The sequence below is a fragment of the Anomaloglossus baeobatrachus genome, chromosome 2, assembly GCF_048569485.1.
Source record: "Anomaloglossus baeobatrachus isolate aAnoBae1 chromosome 2, aAnoBae1.hap1, whole genome shotgun sequence".
NCBI classification, from domain to species: Eukaryota; Metazoa; Chordata; class Amphibia; order Anura; family Aromobatidae; genus Anomaloglossus; species Anomaloglossus baeobatrachus.
Window position 1 is genome coordinate 751,375,618 of NC_134354.1, and position 18,045 is coordinate 751,393,662.

General features: G+C 44.4%; 1 protein-coding gene across 1 annotated transcript in view; it reads right to left on the bottom strand.

Annotated features, from left to right (window-relative positions):
- The window catches only part of ARHGAP42 (Rho GTPase activating protein 42), a 501,254-nt gene that overhangs the window by 26,102 nt on the left and 457,107 nt on the right, over positions 1-18,045 (bottom strand). The window contains exons 13-18 of the mRNA XM_075337479.1: positions 16,485-16,547; positions 11,285-11,359; positions 6,195-6,279; positions 5,671-5,729; positions 2,363-2,468; positions 1,972-2,131 (exon numbers count right to left, since the gene is read on the bottom strand). Of these exons, the coding sequence (XP_075193594.1) occupies positions 1,972-2,131; positions 2,363-2,468; positions 5,671-5,729; positions 6,195-6,279; positions 11,285-11,359; positions 16,485-16,547 (548 nt within the window). The remainder of the gene's footprint in view (positions 1-1,971; positions 2,132-2,362; positions 2,469-5,670; positions 5,730-6,194; positions 6,280-11,284; positions 11,360-16,484; positions 16,548-18,045) is intronic.

Here is an 18,045-nt window from a genome sequence, read left to right on the forward strand (position 1 = left end):
CGTGTCAGATCGGGGAATGCGCGGGGGGGGGGGGGGGCCAGAGCTAGCGTGCATTGCGTGAGGGGGGCGGGGCGTGGCGTGGCCGAGTTGCCAATGCCTGCAGGGTGCCGGGGCGAGAGGCCAATCTGTGGGGGGGGCGGAGCCTGGGCGAGCGGCTGGCCAATCCGTGTGGGGGCGCAGCCTTGGCGAGCGGCCAATCCGTGGGGGGGCGGGGCCATGGCGAGCCCAGCGGCCAATCAGCTTTGTGTCACCGTAAGGACACAATTTTGGAGCATGACAGACAGACAGACAGACAGAATAAGGCAATTATATATATAGATACCACTAATATCAGCTTAAATTTGTATATACATCTACAAATTTGGCGCCATTTATTGTGCCCTCTGTGGATATATATGTATCTGTATTCATTCGCCTATTGTTCTGTTATGGCCTCCCTCTTTTTGCTACCTGATTCAGTACTGTTACCCATTATCTTCTGTCGCAGAGGGTTTTCATATAATTTATTATTTGTCATTATATTATTTGAGGGCTCTGTCTTCGTTTTCACGTCAGTCGACGTATTTTAGTGTTTTTAAGTATTCTTTGTGTGTCTTACTTATGCAATTGGTGTGTTCTCATGTGCTCTGTGCTTTATAAATAAAGATTTTGTATTTTGTATTTTGCCTATACTATTGTCTGGTGATCCCTTTTTTTTGGTATACTTCTTTCTTCTTGAATTCATATATTCTACACCAGTTACCATGACTTTTCTGACTTTTTCGGGATTTAGGGGTCCTTAACCAAAACTGGAACAAATGTCCATGCTATTCAAAATATAGGGCATCTTTCCGACTCTATGGTTCTGATGCCAATGTAGCCAATTTACCAAGACGGCCCTACTACTTAAATTTGGACCCATGCATTTTTAATTGCCGCTGCATTTGTAACACCCAGCGTAGTTTTTAGGTTTTTCCATGGTGTACAGAATTATAGGGACATTTCAAGACTAATGAAGTTGGTTCAACCAAGGATATGTCACCTAATTTTCCTACAAACATTTTTTTTATCATGTTTGCAATGTCACAAATGACAGACAGTTTTGTGGTTTCTGGTAATGGAAGGTCACAGTGTTTGGCTGCGCAAAATGCTCCCTGACTTTCTATTATTCCTGCTATTAGTATTCATTGTATTAGATAGGTTTCCTGCTGGATTTTCATCTCTTCCCCTTTTGGACCCAGCAGAGCCCTCCTTCCATCCACCTGCTGATTATCAGTATTGTCCATGTGCCTAAATACTCCCATCTTCCCTGGCCTTGTGCTGGTGATATTATCAGTTCATTAATGCTCTGGTTAGAAGCAGGTGGTTTATACCAGTCTGTAGTTTTGTTGCTGAAACTTGGCTGAACTTCTACCCAAGTCATCTGCAGATAAGTAGTTCATACATTTTCTGCCCGTGTGTGTCCTCCTTGTGTCTTATCTAGTGTTTAGTGGGGATGATGAAGAGCTCATCCGGCAAATTCCCTATTTAGGGTCCAGCATTAGGGATACCTAGGGTCAGGTATCCGGCTAGGCACATAGCTGCAAAACCTATCTGGGTGGTGAAGGACCCCAGGAACCAGCGGAAGGTTTGGTCAGGGGACACCATCTCCCCCTTCCCTAGACACAAGGTTCCTATTCCCTTTCGCTTGACATTTCCCCGTACCTAGTGTGACATTCAATCATCGAGAGCTCCAATCATCCATCCATATCGCCTGCAATGAACAATGATGGGAATAATTTAGTTAACTAGTCTTCCTTTACTCGACCCATGCATAGTCCTGCTGATTTTACACATGAGTCGAAGGTCTACCCATGCTCATACTCTTGGGAAAAGCAAGGAGGACAACCAGGTGGAGAACCTCTATGAGAATCTTGGTCGGAACTCGAGAAAAGGTTCGGAGTTTTTGTGGAATGTATACACTTGTTAATTATTTAATCATGACATGATTACCTTCTCATAATGTTCTATCAGAATCTCAACAACAATATTCTGGAACTTGATGTTCATCATTGCAGCCACAGTTTCCTCCTGGGCTCTCATCAGTGTAGGACCAAAAATCACGCCGAGGTTAGAGACAGTCATCAGATTCTGTTGGCTATGCAGCGATACCCTGCAAGGCCAAAAAACATTTACAATATTAAGAAACTAGATTCCTGGCAAAATACAGAATATTTCACATTCGAGTGCTAACGATGTCACAAATAACAGTGTAAAACATAAAAGCAGAAAAGTACAAAAAGCTCAAAAAGGTAGAGAAGAAAAACAAAAAAAAACATTTTTGAAATTAACAAATTTATGGATTTCTTTCCATTGTACAAGACATGTATAAAGAGATCATTACTTGACGAGGTGTTTAATTAAGATATCCAACATCTCTCGGTTCTTCTCCGGTAGTTTATGGACTAAGGCGTGCACCGCTTGTACTCTGTAATTCTGGTCGTCCGATTCTGTAGAGAAAAGAACAGAGGAAATAAAATGCCCGATACATTATTGTATTTGTGCCTGTCTTTTGTTCTTAAATGTTCTGCGTGGAGTTGGTGCGAATCGATTTGCATGTCCCATTCCATTGGCCATCACATATTTTGCTGATTTTTTGCCGACCACACAGCAAAAAACTGGGGTGAACTGAACTCAGAGTTTTATTTTTAGGATCCACAAGGAATGGAATTGCTGCAGATTTTACTGGCATATTTGTGCAGATAAAATCCACAGAGGATGACTATATCAGGAGAACACATGAGATTTTACAGCTCTGTTTTATCTGATTTTAAGAAACGCTGCAGACTTTTCTTTTGCACGGAAATTGGTACAAGGCGCAGATTTGTAAATCATGTTAGATCTATTTCTGCTGCGGATATTTGACGAAGATTTTAGCAGTAGAAAAGGTGAAATCTGGAATTAATCTGCAGCAGAATCTGCAAGCATGTGAGTTTTGCTGCATATTCTCTGCAGATTTGAAGAATGTGCAGCTGATTTTTCCAATAGGTCACAGGACGGACAACAGGGTGGAGCTAAACCGCTGCTGTTACAACAGGGTTCAGGATTAGTGAAGTCCTCTCTCTGTTCCTAATGGGATAATTGTATTCTAGAGAACCTCTATAAAAAAATAATATATATATATACACACACAGACAAACATGTATATATATATATATACACACACACAATATGTATTTACATATAAATAAATATATAAATATATATATATATATATATATATATATATATATATATATAATTTTATTCATTTATATAAGGCTATTAATTCAATAGCACTTTACATACATTAGCAACACTGTCCCCATTGGGGCTCACAATCTAGAGTCCCTATCTGTATGTCTGTGGAGTGTGGGAGGAAACCGGAGTACCCGGAGGAAACCCACGCAAACACTGGGAGAACATACAAACTCCTTGCAGATGGTGTCCTTGGTGGGATTTGAACACAGGACCCCAGCGCTGCAAGACTGCAGTGAGATATATATATATATATATATATATATATATATATATATATATATATATGTTATATATATATATATATATATATATATATACACACTACAGACCAAAAGTTTGGACACACCTCATTCAAAAAGTTTTCCTTTTTTTCATGACTCTGAAAATTGTAGATTCACATTGAAGGCATCAAAGCTATGAATTAACACATGTGGAATGAAATACTTAACAAAGAAGTGCGAAACAACTGAAAATATGTCTTATATTCTAGGTTCTTCAAAGTAGCCACCTTTTGCTTTGATTACTGCTTTGCACACTCTTGGCATTCTCTTGATGAGCTTCAAGAGGTAGTCACCGGAAATGGTTTTCCAACAGTCTTGAAGGAGTTCCCAGAGATGCTTAGCACTTGTTGGCCCTTTTGCCTTCACTCTGCGGTCCAGCTCCCCCCAAACCATCTCGATTGGGTTCAGGTCTGGTGACTGTGGAGGCCAGGTCATCTGGTGTAGCACCCCATTACTCAAATAGTCCTTACACAGCCTGGAGGTGTGTTTGAGGTCATTGTCCTGTTGAAAAATAAATGATGGTCCAACTAAACGCAAACCGGATGGAATAACATGCCGCTGCAAGATGCTGTGGTAGCCATGCTGGTTCAGTATGCCTTCAATTTTGAATAAATCCCCAACAGTGTCACCAGCAAAGCACCCCCACACCATCATACCTCCTCCTCCATGCTTCATGGTGGGAACCAGGCATGTAGAGTCCATCAGTTCACCTTTTCTACAAAGACACGTTGGTTGGATCCAAAGATCTCAAATTTGGACTCATCAGACCAAAGCACAGATTTCCACTGGTCTAATGTCCATGCCTTGTGTTCTTTAGCCCAAACAAGTTTCTTCTGCTTGTTGCCTGTCCTTAGCAGTGGTTTCCTAGCAGCTATTTTACCATGAAGGCCTGCTGCACAAAGTCTCCTCTTAACAGTTGTTCTAGAGATGTGTCTGCTGCTAGAACTCTGTGTGGCATTGACCTGGTCTCTAATCTGAGCTGCTGTTAACCTGCGATTTCTGAGGCTGGTGACTCAGATAAACTTATCCTCTGCAGCAGAGGTGACTCTTGGTCTTTCTTTCCTAGGGCGGTCCTGATGTGAGCCAGTTTCTTTGTAGCATTTGATGGTTTTTGCCACTGCACTTGGGGACACTTTCAAAGTTTTCCCAATTTTTTGGACTGACTGACCTTCATTTCTTAAAGTTATGATGGCCACTCGTTTTTCTTTACTTAGCTGCTTTTTTCTTGCCATAATACAAATTCTAACAGTCTATTTAGTAGGTTTATCAGCTGTGTATCCAGCAGACTTCTGCACAACACAACTGATGGTCCCAACCCCATTCATAAGGCAAGAAATCCCACTTATTAAACCTGACAGGGCACACCTGTGAAGTGAAAACCATTTCCGGTGACCACCTCTTGAAGCTCATCAAGAGAATGCCAAGAGTGTGAAAAGCAGTGATCAAAGCAAAAGGTGGCTACTTTGAAGAACCTAGAATATAAGACATATTTTCAGTTGTTTCACACTTTTTGTTAAGTATTTCATTCCACATGTGTTAATTCATAGTTCTGATGCCTTCAATGTGAATCTACAATTTTCAGAGTCATGAAAATAAAGAAAACTCTTTGAATGAGAAGGTGTGTGCAAACATTTGGTCTGTACTGCGTGTGTGTGTGTGTGTGTGTGTATATATATATATATATATATATATATATATATATATATAAACAAACAATATTATATATATATATATATATATATAAATATATATATATACACACATATTTACAGACATACATATGCACACACATTTACTTACTTGCTAATTTAATATAACAATAATAAAAAAATATTAATAATATTAAATAAATTACTAATTTAAAAAAATAATACAGAAGTAAAAAAATATAAAATAAAATTGATATATATATATATATATATATATATATAGACACACACACACACACTGTATACACACAAACTTTTTACTTTCTTGCTAATTTAATATAATAATAATAATAATAATAATAATAATAATAATAATAATAATAAATATATAAATTTATGTACCAATATTTATTTAGTTAAGGACTTGAGGACTTGTGTATATATAGATTTAAAAAAAATGCTTAAGTAATTGATATACTTACTGACAGCGAGAATAAAATCCTTGTGCAATTTATAGGTCATAAGGGGCTCAGTTAGACATCTGGAAGAACATAAAGCAAATGTCACTGAAAAAAAAAATACTTCTAAAGGATTGACCCTAACCTGATGAAGGACGTAGTAATCATGTGCAGATGTATGGAGCAGACTCAGAAGCTGAGCCTGCTCCAGACACAGTGAACGCCGGCTGTGTTTTACAGCCGGCACCTACCTCTAATAGCAGCGATTGGAGCTAGCACCGATCGCAGCTGTAAATACCACTGTCCATAGAGGGACTAAAAAAATTAGTGAAAGCTAATAAAAAAAAAGACTTAAATTATTTAAAAAAAAAAAAAAAAAAAAATAGAAATATATAAAAATTAAAATCACCCTCCTTTTTCCAATTTAAAAATAAAGAAAATAAATATATTTGGTATGCATCCCCTCCCAAAAATCTTTGAGGATGGGGTATGGTTTATGGTTTTTGCTACTGAAATTGATCTCCCCCACTTCTGATGGCATCACTCACCTGAGGTAGTTCTTCAGAGCGCTTGTTATGGTCTTATTGTCCCATATTTCTAGATCAATGTCCATATCGGGAGGCGCTTTAGGAGCTAAAAATCACAACATATTTCAGAATGAATGAATAGTCGGCTACTATCAGACACTGCTGAACTTTACACATTCAGCTACATATCTAGTTCTTCTGGGGTCCTGGACTCTCAAAACCCGATTCACAATTACATTTGCGCCTATTTTGCCTAATTTAGACACATGATTTTTTTTCCTCTAAAAAGGCTCAAAAAGGTAAAGAACAGCATTTTCCTATAAAAACAGAGACATCTTTGGAACCTGAGGGGAGGAGAAAATAACTAGACTCCAGATATGAATATTGTTCTGCACCACACTAGACCACCAGGGAAACTGAAATTAATCTATTTGCCCTAAACCACCAGTGAGACAGCTCCAGACCACCGGAAATGGTGAAATTAACTTGTCTGCCATAGACCACCAGGGACCATAAATACTTGCAGTATCCCTTTCCCTACACTAGCCCACCAGGGATACTGTTATTAAACTCTTAACTGACTACAATCTCAATATTTGATTGCATCATGCTAAGAAAACCCTCGAAAAGGCTGGAATTCCCATCGGTTGGCCATGCATATAGCACAAACAACTCCCGAAAGACTATAGGTGATCTTGTCGCACTCATCTCGGAAAATGTTGAGCTAAAGAAAGACTCATCTCTAACTGATTAGCAGACGGCATACAAAATATTTATTACAGAGTTTAAAAAACCCCTTAATGAATCCATATCTATTTTTATTTCGAGTATCTCGCTCCTCCAGGTTTCCATTAAAGCCGTTTTTGAAGAGCAAGAAGTCACAAGTGCCTCACTTAGAAACCCATATCCGGCCAAAAGAGGTTTTTATGGTGTGATCTGACAATGTCATCCTGTCCCGAGTGTTGTTCTACGTCTTCGCTGTCTTTTCAGCTCTTTACGGTTATTAGGCTATTTTCGGAGCAGGTAATGAGGTGTGTACTGTCGGAGGACAATAGTGTCTGTGAATAGACCGCATTTACCGGGGACAGCTTTAATGGTATCACACCTCGCAGACCATCCTATTTACTATGCTCCATCACCGGGACACTGCACAAAAAGCTTATTATTGTCTGTGTCAGAACATGACACAAGGAGATTTTTGCAGTCATCGTCAACTGTCATGGCGGCATCAGGATCTGTGGAGTCTACAAATTCTGGCAATCTGCCTGCTAACTTCTTTAGGTCTGTGATCAGTGCAGGGAGACGCGGTCCTTGACCCATAGGATTAGATAGGGCTGCTTGTTAGTCTTTTATCACATGCTGTGGGGGGGCCAATCACTTTTCCTCCCTTCCTATATATGCTGGCTGGTAACAAATTAGATCTGGTCAGGAGAATACCCAGGCCTGGACAGGACTTTGGCATCTCCACCATTAGGGGTAATTCTGAAGTTAGAGATAGCCTAGAGTTCCCTACTATCAGGGACAGTAAAGGAGCCCCCTGTCCTTCTCTATCCTGCAGTCACATCAAGGCAGAACAATGATGAGAAATATCAATTGTTTCTTGTATAACTCAGAATATGGGAAGCAGCAAAGTTTAGGCAAAACAATTTTTTTTTACTCTAATTTGAATATATCTCCTATGGTCTAAGGAAGTGTAGGGGTTACTGTCACCAGCTGCGGTCAAAGACAATGGAGGGAATATTTGTTTGTGATCATAATGATTCCCTGGTGGTCTGGTGTAAATAGGTAGTTAATAGTGATGAGCGGGCACTACCATGCTCAAGTTCTCAGTACTCGTAACTAGTGATGAGCGGGCACTACCATGCTCAAGTTCTCAGTACTCGTAACTAGTGATGAGCGGGCACTACCATGCTCAGGTGCTCTGTACTCGTAACTAGTGATGAGCGGGCACTACCATGCTCAAGTTCTCAGTACTCGTAACTAGTGATGAGCGGACACTACCATGCTCAGGTGCTCAGTACTCGTAAGTAGTGATGAGCGGGCACTACCATGCTCGGGTGCTCAATACTTGTAACGAGTGATGAGTGAGCACTACCATGCTCGGGTGCTCAGTACTCGTAACTAGTGATGAGCGAGCACTACCATGCTCGGGTGCTCTGTACTCGTAACTAGTGATGAGCGAGTGTGTCGCCCACCTGTAGAGGTCATCCCAGGGACTTCACTCCACCTTCAGGGACTCCACTTTGGTAACTCTGGCAACAGGTATTTCAGTTTTATGTATGTAGGAGTCGTGATGCCACTCATGGTTTGTGGTCAGGGATATGGGTGACTGCCACTGCAGATTTAACGAGCATCTGGGGCTGATGGAGTCTGCAGTCTGATGGTATGGCCTCCCGTGAGTGAGGCTGGCCCCAGGGGCTCAGGTGGGTAGAACAACAGGTCTCAGAATAACTCAGTCTCAGTCCAAAGTGTCTTTCAACTTGTTTACTCACTTTTGTTGTTTTGTGAGGTACCCGGGCGATGCTGAGATTAAACCAGGTGAAACCAGGTATCCTTCAGGCTGGTTTAAGGGTAGCCATTAACTTGCCTTCCTAGCACTTCTTGTTTTGGATAACCCCTGACTTGAAGTACCGTGGGATTCATCCAGGGAAGTCGCTACTGCCTTTTCTCCCCTTTTTGGCCCATTTGCCGGAAGCGTGGACCAAGGGAGATGGCTCCAGGCTCGATCCCCCTTATGGGCCCTCTCGTTGCTGCTGAGGCTCGGACTCTAGATGGCTGGTGAGGGACTTGTGGTTCCCCTCACCGGCAGGTTTAGCAGATCAATATATGGACGTCTACTCTAGGGACCTGTTCCCCGTGCGCGCCTAGTCACCAGGGGTCCCCGTACTCGACCAGCTGACTTCCTCAGCGTCTTTCTGACTGACTTGCTGGAAACCGTTCTCCCCGCTAACGGCTACTACGCATGCAGGGTCTGACTAGCGTGTCCGCGTGCCTGCTAGCAACTGACACTCTCCGCCACCAGACTGGCTCTCCTCCTACTTTCCTGACAGCCGCTGCAACCCTAGCTTCGAGTCCCTCCCCCTACACCCCTTGCTGAGATGTGGAGGCAAGCCCCCTCTTTGGTCTGCCCAAGGGTCCCCTCTCATGGTGTGGGAGACCTGGTTGCTATGTGTTTGTGCGTACACACCCTATTCCAGCCTTTAGGATTACCTGGAAGTACTGCCCCAGCATGGGTGCAGTACTCAGTGGTGCCTGACCAGGTCAGGGGCGCCACACGAGCACTACCATGCTCGGGTGCTCAGTACTCGTAACTAGTGATGAGCGAGCACTACCATGCTCGAGTGCTCAGTACTCGTAACTAGTGATGAGTGATGCGCTCAATGCCACACAACTAGGTCAATCAATGTGTGGATGAAGGACTACCACATCAAAACCCTGTCATGGCCAGCCCAATCTCCAGACCTGAACGCCATTGAAAACCTCTGGAATGTAATCAAGAGGAACATGGATACTCACAAGGCATCAAACTAAGAACTGCTTAAATTTTTGTGCCAGGAGTGGCAAAGATCACCCAAAAGCAGTGTGAAAGACTGGTGGAAAGCAGCCAAGATGCATGAAAGCTGGTATTAAACATCATGGTTATTCCACAAAATATTAATTTCTGAATCTTCGTGAGATAAAACATTATTAGTATTGTTGTTTCTAAATGATTATGAACTTGTTTTCTTTGCATTATTTGAGGTCTGAAAGCAATGCATTGTTTTGTTATTTTGACCATTTCTCATTTTCAGAAAATAAATACTAAATTTATTGCTCGGAAATTCGGAGACTTTGTCAGTAGTTTATAGAATACAAGAACAATTTACATTTTACTCAAAAATATAGAGAGAAAAATCAGAAAAACTGACAATTTTGCAGTGGTCTCTTAATTTTTGCCAGAGCTGTATTTTTGATTTGTGGTCTAGCATAGAACAGAGAGTAACCTTTATTCACTGGTGATCTAGAGTAGAATAGACAGTTGTTATTATTATGTTCCCCTGTGGTCTAGTGTAGAAGCAGCGGTTAATATTAAATTTTATTATTTTGAAGGTTTATCTTATTTTTTTTTGTAGTTTGGCATTCGAGAATGCTGTATACAAGAGCTTACTGGTGGTGGACACAGCTTCTAGGGAACAAATCTAGTGACAGATTCTCTTTAAGACATGAAGTTCAGTCAATAAAAAAAAAAACTACTAGAACCTTGAAGTTATTCTCAAATGTAGTCATGAAAACCATCAATCACTATAATGAAACTAGCTCTCATAATGCATACCTCAGGAAAGAAAGAGTAAGAATTACCTCTGCTGCAGAGGATAAGTTCATCAGAGTTACCAACCTCAGACACTACAAATTGACAGTACCTCAGCCAGCAGCCCGAATAAATGATATGAAGACATAAAGTCTCAGACACATCTCACCATCAACTGCCCAGAGGAGATAGTGAGAGACACGCCTTTATGGTCGAATTGCTACAAAGTATACACAACAGAAATCCACAAACAAGAAGAGATTTGTTTGAACCAGGCAACATAAGGACTGGACATTAGATCAGTGGAAATCTGTACGGATATCTGGGGAGTAAACATTTTAGATTTTGATATCAACCTTCATGTCTTTGTGAGAGGCAAAAAAGGTGAGTGAATGGTTTCTACTTCTGTGGTGCCCATCATGCAGCATGACTTACTGCTGTCATCAGAGTAAAAGGGGGACACTGTGAGGAATCTAAGGTTCAACACATATTTTTGCTTTGTCTCACAAGGGATTCTTTACACCCGGTTTCTATATGTGTGCCTCTGCTGTTTTGCTGCCTTCAGTCTGAATTTACAAGGTTCACATTCCATTAAGAAAAGGCAAACTGATGCATGAACAGGTGTGTCCAAACTCTTGACCAGTTCTGTATATAATGAACATCTCAGGTTTGGTCGCTCTACTCCTATCTACAGGCGGATTGCAGCATTATATGGCGTCACCATAAATGAGGGAACCTCAGCTGGAGCAATCTCTTCTTAGACACCATTATAACCATATAAATAGTCTCCGTTTACATTCCAGTACACAATAAAGATACCTACAGAAAACCGTATTCATCAACTTCTGGACTTTGGAGTTGACACCCCCAATTCGGTATAGTCCCAAAATAGTAATACCTGTATAAAAGAGACAGCACAGGTAATATAACGCTCAGAAGTTATATCTGTACCAGGAAGACTGAGTATAAATGTGATCTGAACTTTGTATTATGCACAATGTCAGGATGGAGGGTCCTTACTACCGCACCAGCCGTACAGTGTACAAATAATGTGTAGAAATCGCCTAAATTGTATGGTGTTTTATAGGGTCACTCTCTGACACATTTATAACAATGCATTTGTTTTCTCTGCTTATGTTAATGGTGGTTATCACAGACACTCTCTGCCTAACACGGCCATTGGGGAAACTCTAAAAACTGTTGTTGGGGAACTTTTTTGACACTGTTATTGAGGACACTCTGATTAACACTGTTACTGGGAAGACTCTGTCTGACACTGTTATTGGGGACACTCTTCCTGACACTGTTACTGGGAAGACTCTGTCTGACACTGTTATTGGGGACACTCTGCCTGACACTGTTATTGGGGACACTCTGCCTGACACTGTTATTGGGGACACTCTGCCTGACACCGTTATTGGGGACACTCTTCCTGACACTGTTATTGGGGACACTCTTCCTGACACTGTTATTGGGGACACTCTCTGCCTGATACTGTTATTGGGGACACTCTGCCTGACACTGTTATTGGGGACACTCTGCCTGACACTGTTATTGGGGACACTCTGTCTGACACTGTTATTGGGGGCACTCTGGCTGACACTGTTATTGGGGACACTCTGCCTGACACTGTTATTGGGGGCACTCTGCCTGACACTGTTATTGGGGGCACTCTGCCTGACACTGTTATTGGGGACACTCTGGCTGACACTGTTATTGGGGACACTCTGCCTGACACTGTTATTGGGGGCACTCTGATTAACACTGTTACTGGGAAGACTCTGTCTGACACTGTTATTGGGGACACTCTGCCTGACACTGTTATTGGGGACACTCTGCCTGACACTGTTATTGGGGACACTCTGCCTGACACCGTTATTGGGGACACTCTCTGTCTGACACTGTTATTGGGGACACTCTTCCTGACACTGTTATTGGGGACACTCTCTGCCTGATACTGTTATTGGGGACACTCTGCCTGACACTGTTATTGGGGACACTCTGTCTGACACTGTTATTGGGGGCACTCTGGCTGACACTGTTATTGGGGACACTCTGCCTGACACTGTTATTGGGGGCACTCTGCCTGACACTGTTATTGGGGGCACTCTGCCTGACACTGTTATTGGGGACACTCTGGCTGACACTGTTATTGGGGACACTCTGCCTGACACTGTTATTGGGGGCACTCTGCCTGACACTGTTATTGGGGGCACTCTGGCTGACACTGTTATTGGGGACACTCTGCCTGACACTGTTATTGGGGACACTCTGCCTGACACTGTTATTGGGGACACTCTGTCTGACACTGTTATTGGGGACACTCTGTCTGACACTGTTATTGGGGACACTCTGCCTGACACTGTTATTGGGGGCACTCTTTCTGACACTGTTATTGGGGGCACTCTTCCTGACACTGTTATTGGGGGCACTCTGCCTGACACTGTTATTGGGGACACTCTGGCTGACACTGTTATTGCGGGCACTCTGGCTGACACTGTTATTGGGGGCACTCTGCCTGACACTGTTATTGGGGACACTCTTTCTGACACTGTTATTGGGGACACTGCCTGACACTGTTATTGGGGACACTCTGGCTGACACTGTTATTGGGGACACTCTTCCTGACACTGTTATTGGGGACATTGCCTGACACTGTTATTGGGGACATGCTGCCTGACACTGCTATTAGGGACACTCTTCCTGACACTGTTATTGGGGACACTGCTGACACTGTTATTGGGGACACGCTGCTTGACACTGCTATTAGGGACACTCTTCCTGACACTGTTATTGGGGACACTGTCTGACACTGTTATTGGGGACACGCTGCTTGACACTGTTATTGGGGACACTCTGCCTGACACTGTTATTGGGGACACTCTGCCTGACACTGTTATTGGGGACACTCTGCCTGACACTGTTATTGGGGACACTCTGCCTGACACCGTTATTGGGGACACTCTCTGTCTGACACTGTTATTGGGGACACTCTTCCTGACACTGTTATTGGGGACACTCTCTGCCTGATACTGTTATTGGGGATACTCTGCCTGACACTGTTATTGGGGACACTCTGTCTGACACTGTTATTGGGGGCACTCTGGCTGACACTGTTATTGGGGACACTCTGCCTGACACTGTTATTGGGGGCACTCTGCCTGACACTGTTATTGGGGGCACTCTGCCTGACACTGTTATTGGGGACACTCTGGCTGACACTGTTATTGGGGACACTCTGCCTGACACTGTTATTGGGGGCACTCTGCCTGACACTGTTATTGGGGGCACTCTGGCTGACACTGTTATTGGGGACACTCTGCCTGACACTGTTATTGGGGACACTCTGCCTGACACTGTTATTGGGGACACTCTGTCTGACACTGTTATTGGGGACACTCTGTCTGACACTGTTATTGGGGACACTCTGCCTGACACTGTTATTGGGGGCACTCTGCCTGACACTGTTATTGGGGGCACTCTGCCTGACACTGTTATTGGGGGCACTCTGGCTGACACTGTTATTGGGGACACTCTGCCTGACACTGTTATTGGGGACACTCTGCCTGACACTGTTATTGGGGACACTCTGTCTGACACTGTTATTGGGGACACTCTGTCTGACACTGTTATTGGGGACACTCTGCCTGACACTGTTATTGGGGACACTCTGCCTGACACTGTTATTGGGGGCACTCTGCCTGACACTGTTATTGGGGGCACTCTTCCTGACACTGTTATTGGGGGCACTCTGCCTGACACTGTTATTGGGGACACTCTGGCTGACACTGTTATTGCGGGCACTCTGGCTGACACTGTTATTGGGGGCACTCTGCCTGACACTGTTATTGGGGACACTCTTCCTGACACTGTTATTGGGGACACTGCCTGACACTGTTATTGGGGACACTCTGGCTGACACTGTTATTGGGGACACTCTGGCTGACACTGTTATTGGGGACACTCTTCCTGACACTGTTATTGGGGACATTGCCTGACACTGTTATTGGGGACATGCTGCCTGACACTGCTATTAGGGACACTCTTCCTGACACTGTTATTGGGGACACTGCTGACACTGTTATTGGGGACACGCTGCTTGACACTGCTATTAGGGACACTCTTCCTGACACTGTTATTGGGGACACTGTCTGACACTGTTATTGGGGACACGCTGCTTGACACTGTTATTGGGGACACTCTGCCTGACACTGTTATTGGGGACACTCTGCCTGACACTGTTATTGGGGACACTCTGCCTGACACTGTTATTGGGGACACTCTGCCTGACACTGTTATTGGGGACACTGTCTGACACTGTTATTGGGGACACTCTGCCTGACACTGTTATTGGGGACACTCTGCCTGACACTGTTATTGGGGACACTCTGCCTGACACTGTTATTGGGGACACTCTGCCTGACACTGTTATTGGGGACACTCTGCCTGACACTGCTATTGGGGACACTCTTCCTGACACTGTTATTGGGGACATGCTGCCTGACACTGCTATTAGGGACACTCTTCCTGACACTGTTATTGGGGACACTCTGCCTGACACTGTTATTGGGGACACGCTGCCTGACACTGCTATTAGGGACACTCTTCTTGACACTGTTATTGGGGACACACTGTCTGACACTGTTATTGGTGCACTCTATGGTGAACACTGCTATTGGGGACACTCTGCTTGACAGTGTTACTGGCGCACACTATGTCTGACACTGTTATTGGCGACACTCTTGTGACACTGCTATAGGGGACACACTGACACTGTTATTGGGGACGCTGTTATTGTTGCATTCTATGGCGGACACTGCAACTGGGGACACTCTCTGGCTGACATTGGTACCGGTGCACACTATGTCTTACACAGTTATTGGGGACATTCTCTGGCTCACACTGTTGTTGGTGCACACTATGACTGACACTGCTATTTGGGGTACTCTTTTCCTAAGGCCGGGGCCAGACGGGGCACTAGAGCGATGCTCGCATGACACTCGGCTCGCATTCATGGGAGTTTCGCTGCGACTGCGGTCCGACTGTGCGAGCGGACTTCAGCTGCGGGAGGAGGAGGGCCGGCACTGAGGAGGAGGGATGGGCCGGCGCTGCGGAGCGGAGGACCAGTGCTGAGGAGGGTAGGGCCGCCACTGAGAAGGGGAGGGATTTATCTCCCTATCTCCTCTGTTGCCGGCTATTGCCATTCTCGCTCGGCACTCGTGGTACACCGGTGTACTGGGAGTGCAGTGCGATTTTTCTCTCGCCCATACACTTGAATGGGTGCGAGAGAAAAGAGTCTCGCATTACAATCGCAGCATCCTAATCGGACTGAGAAAATAGTCGCTCATGTGCGCTGACACATAGGCTAATATTGGTTCGAGTGGAATGCGATGTTTTATCGCACTCCACTCGCATCGATTTTCTCGCCGCGTGGCTTAGGCCTAACACTGTTATAGGGGACACTCTGCATGACACTGCTATTGGGGGTACTCTCTGGATAGCACCCTGTGACTTACACTGTTAATGGGAACTATGGTTGGCATGTTTATCAAGACACTCTTTGGTGGTTGATGCGGTTATTGGGGGTTTTCTATGGCTAGCTCTGTTATTGAGGACATTGGTTGGCACAGTTTTTGGTGGTTGTCAATGGCTGGGACTTTGTGGTACTCTATGTCTGACACTATTATGCTCTCTCAGGCTTTCACTGATATTAGGGGCACTTGCTATTAATCATTACTATTGGGGGCACTCTGCCACTGCGTATGCGGGCGCTATAGCTATGGTTATGGGGATATTAGCATATGTAAGAGTCAGGTATAAACAGTGTAAGGGCCTCATTAAGCAGCATCTTCAGGACCCCTCAGCGTTTGCTATAAATGGGTCCCCGATACTCTGGTTAACAGTAATTTTTAGGTGACCTGAATTTCTGCCTTTGAGGCCAGTGATATTAATCTGCCAGTGTCGTGTAACTGAACACTCTCCATGTTGTCGTGTTACAGAGAACAGATTATCGGAGCCCTCACCTCGCGTCTCCACAGAATGGATGCATTTTTTCACAAAGTTGAAGCCGGCTTCATTTAAAAACACTAAAACACAAAAAAAGTAGATGGTGTTACTAAACCAACAAAGGGCATGTGGTAGAAAAGCTTCATTAAACAGCCTTTCACTGTGGCCCCTGATAATGGCCCCTAATGATGGCTCCTGAATAAATGCCCCTGGTGATGGCCCCTGATAATGGCTCCTGATGATGGTTCCTGATAATGGCCCCCGATGATGACCCCCGATGATGGCCCCTGATGATGGCCCCCAATAATGGCCCCCGATAATGGCTCCTGATAATGGCTCCTGATAATGGCTCCTCATGATGGCTCCTGATAATGGCCCCTGGTGATGGCCCCCGATGATGGTCCCTGATAATGGCCCCTAATGATGGCCCATTAAAACGGCCCCTGATAATGGCTCCTGATGATGGCTCCTGATGATGGCCCCTGATGATGGCTCCTGATAATGGCCCCTGATAATGACCCCTGATAATGGCCCCCGATGATGGTCCCTGATAATGGCCCCTAATGATGGCCCATTAAAACGGCCCCTGATAATGGCTCCTGATGATGGCCCCTGATGATGGCCCCTGATGATGGCCCCTGATGATGGCCCCTGATGATGGCTCCTGATGATGGCTCCTGATGATGGCTCCTGATGATGGCCCCTGATAATGGCTCCTGATGATGGCCCCTGATGATGGCCCCTGATGATGGCCCCTGATGATGGCTCCTGATGATGGCTCCTGATGAGGGCTCCTGATAATGACTTATGATTATGACTCCTGATGATGGACCCTGATGATGGCCACTGATGATGGCTCCTGATGATGACCCCTGATGATGGCCCCTGATGATGGCCCCTGATGATGGCCCCTGATAAGGGCTCCTGATACTGGCCCCCCATAATTCATAATTCCACTATCCACTATCCTTAGTGGTAGAAATGGGCCCCCTTACCTCTTGGGCCCCTATGCATCATATGTCCACCCCAATCTGCTGGTAAAAATTGTTACGTTTCCTAACTGAAAGTACAACTACCGAGAAGAGAGCCGCCGACTTTCAGTCATAGAGACGTGCACAGAGCGCCTTCAAGTATACCATGAGCGGTGGCTGTAAGCATACCCCAGCACACTGATTGACAGGTCACTCTGCATAAATACACTGTAGAGGCACCTGTCAAGCCAAGTGCTGGGATGTGCTTACAGCCACCACTCCCAATATAGTGTGCTGCATGCATGCCCCATAATTGAAAGTCAGTGGCTACTGAGAGAAAATAAAAGTTTTATTTTCTCCCAGCAGCCGCACTGTCAGTAAAGATGAAGCACCATGTTAACACTATTTACCTGCAGATTAAACTTATATCTCCAGTTAAATAGTGTTTTCTGAGGTAATAAGTTCCCCGTTAACTTAATGGGAATCTGTCAGCAGGTTTTAGCCATTTATATGAGAGCAGCAAAATGTAGGATATTACTGGGCTGCTTGCGAAAGTTTAAAAAAAAAATCACTGTTTTCTCAGCAGGAAAATATCACTAGTGGATGA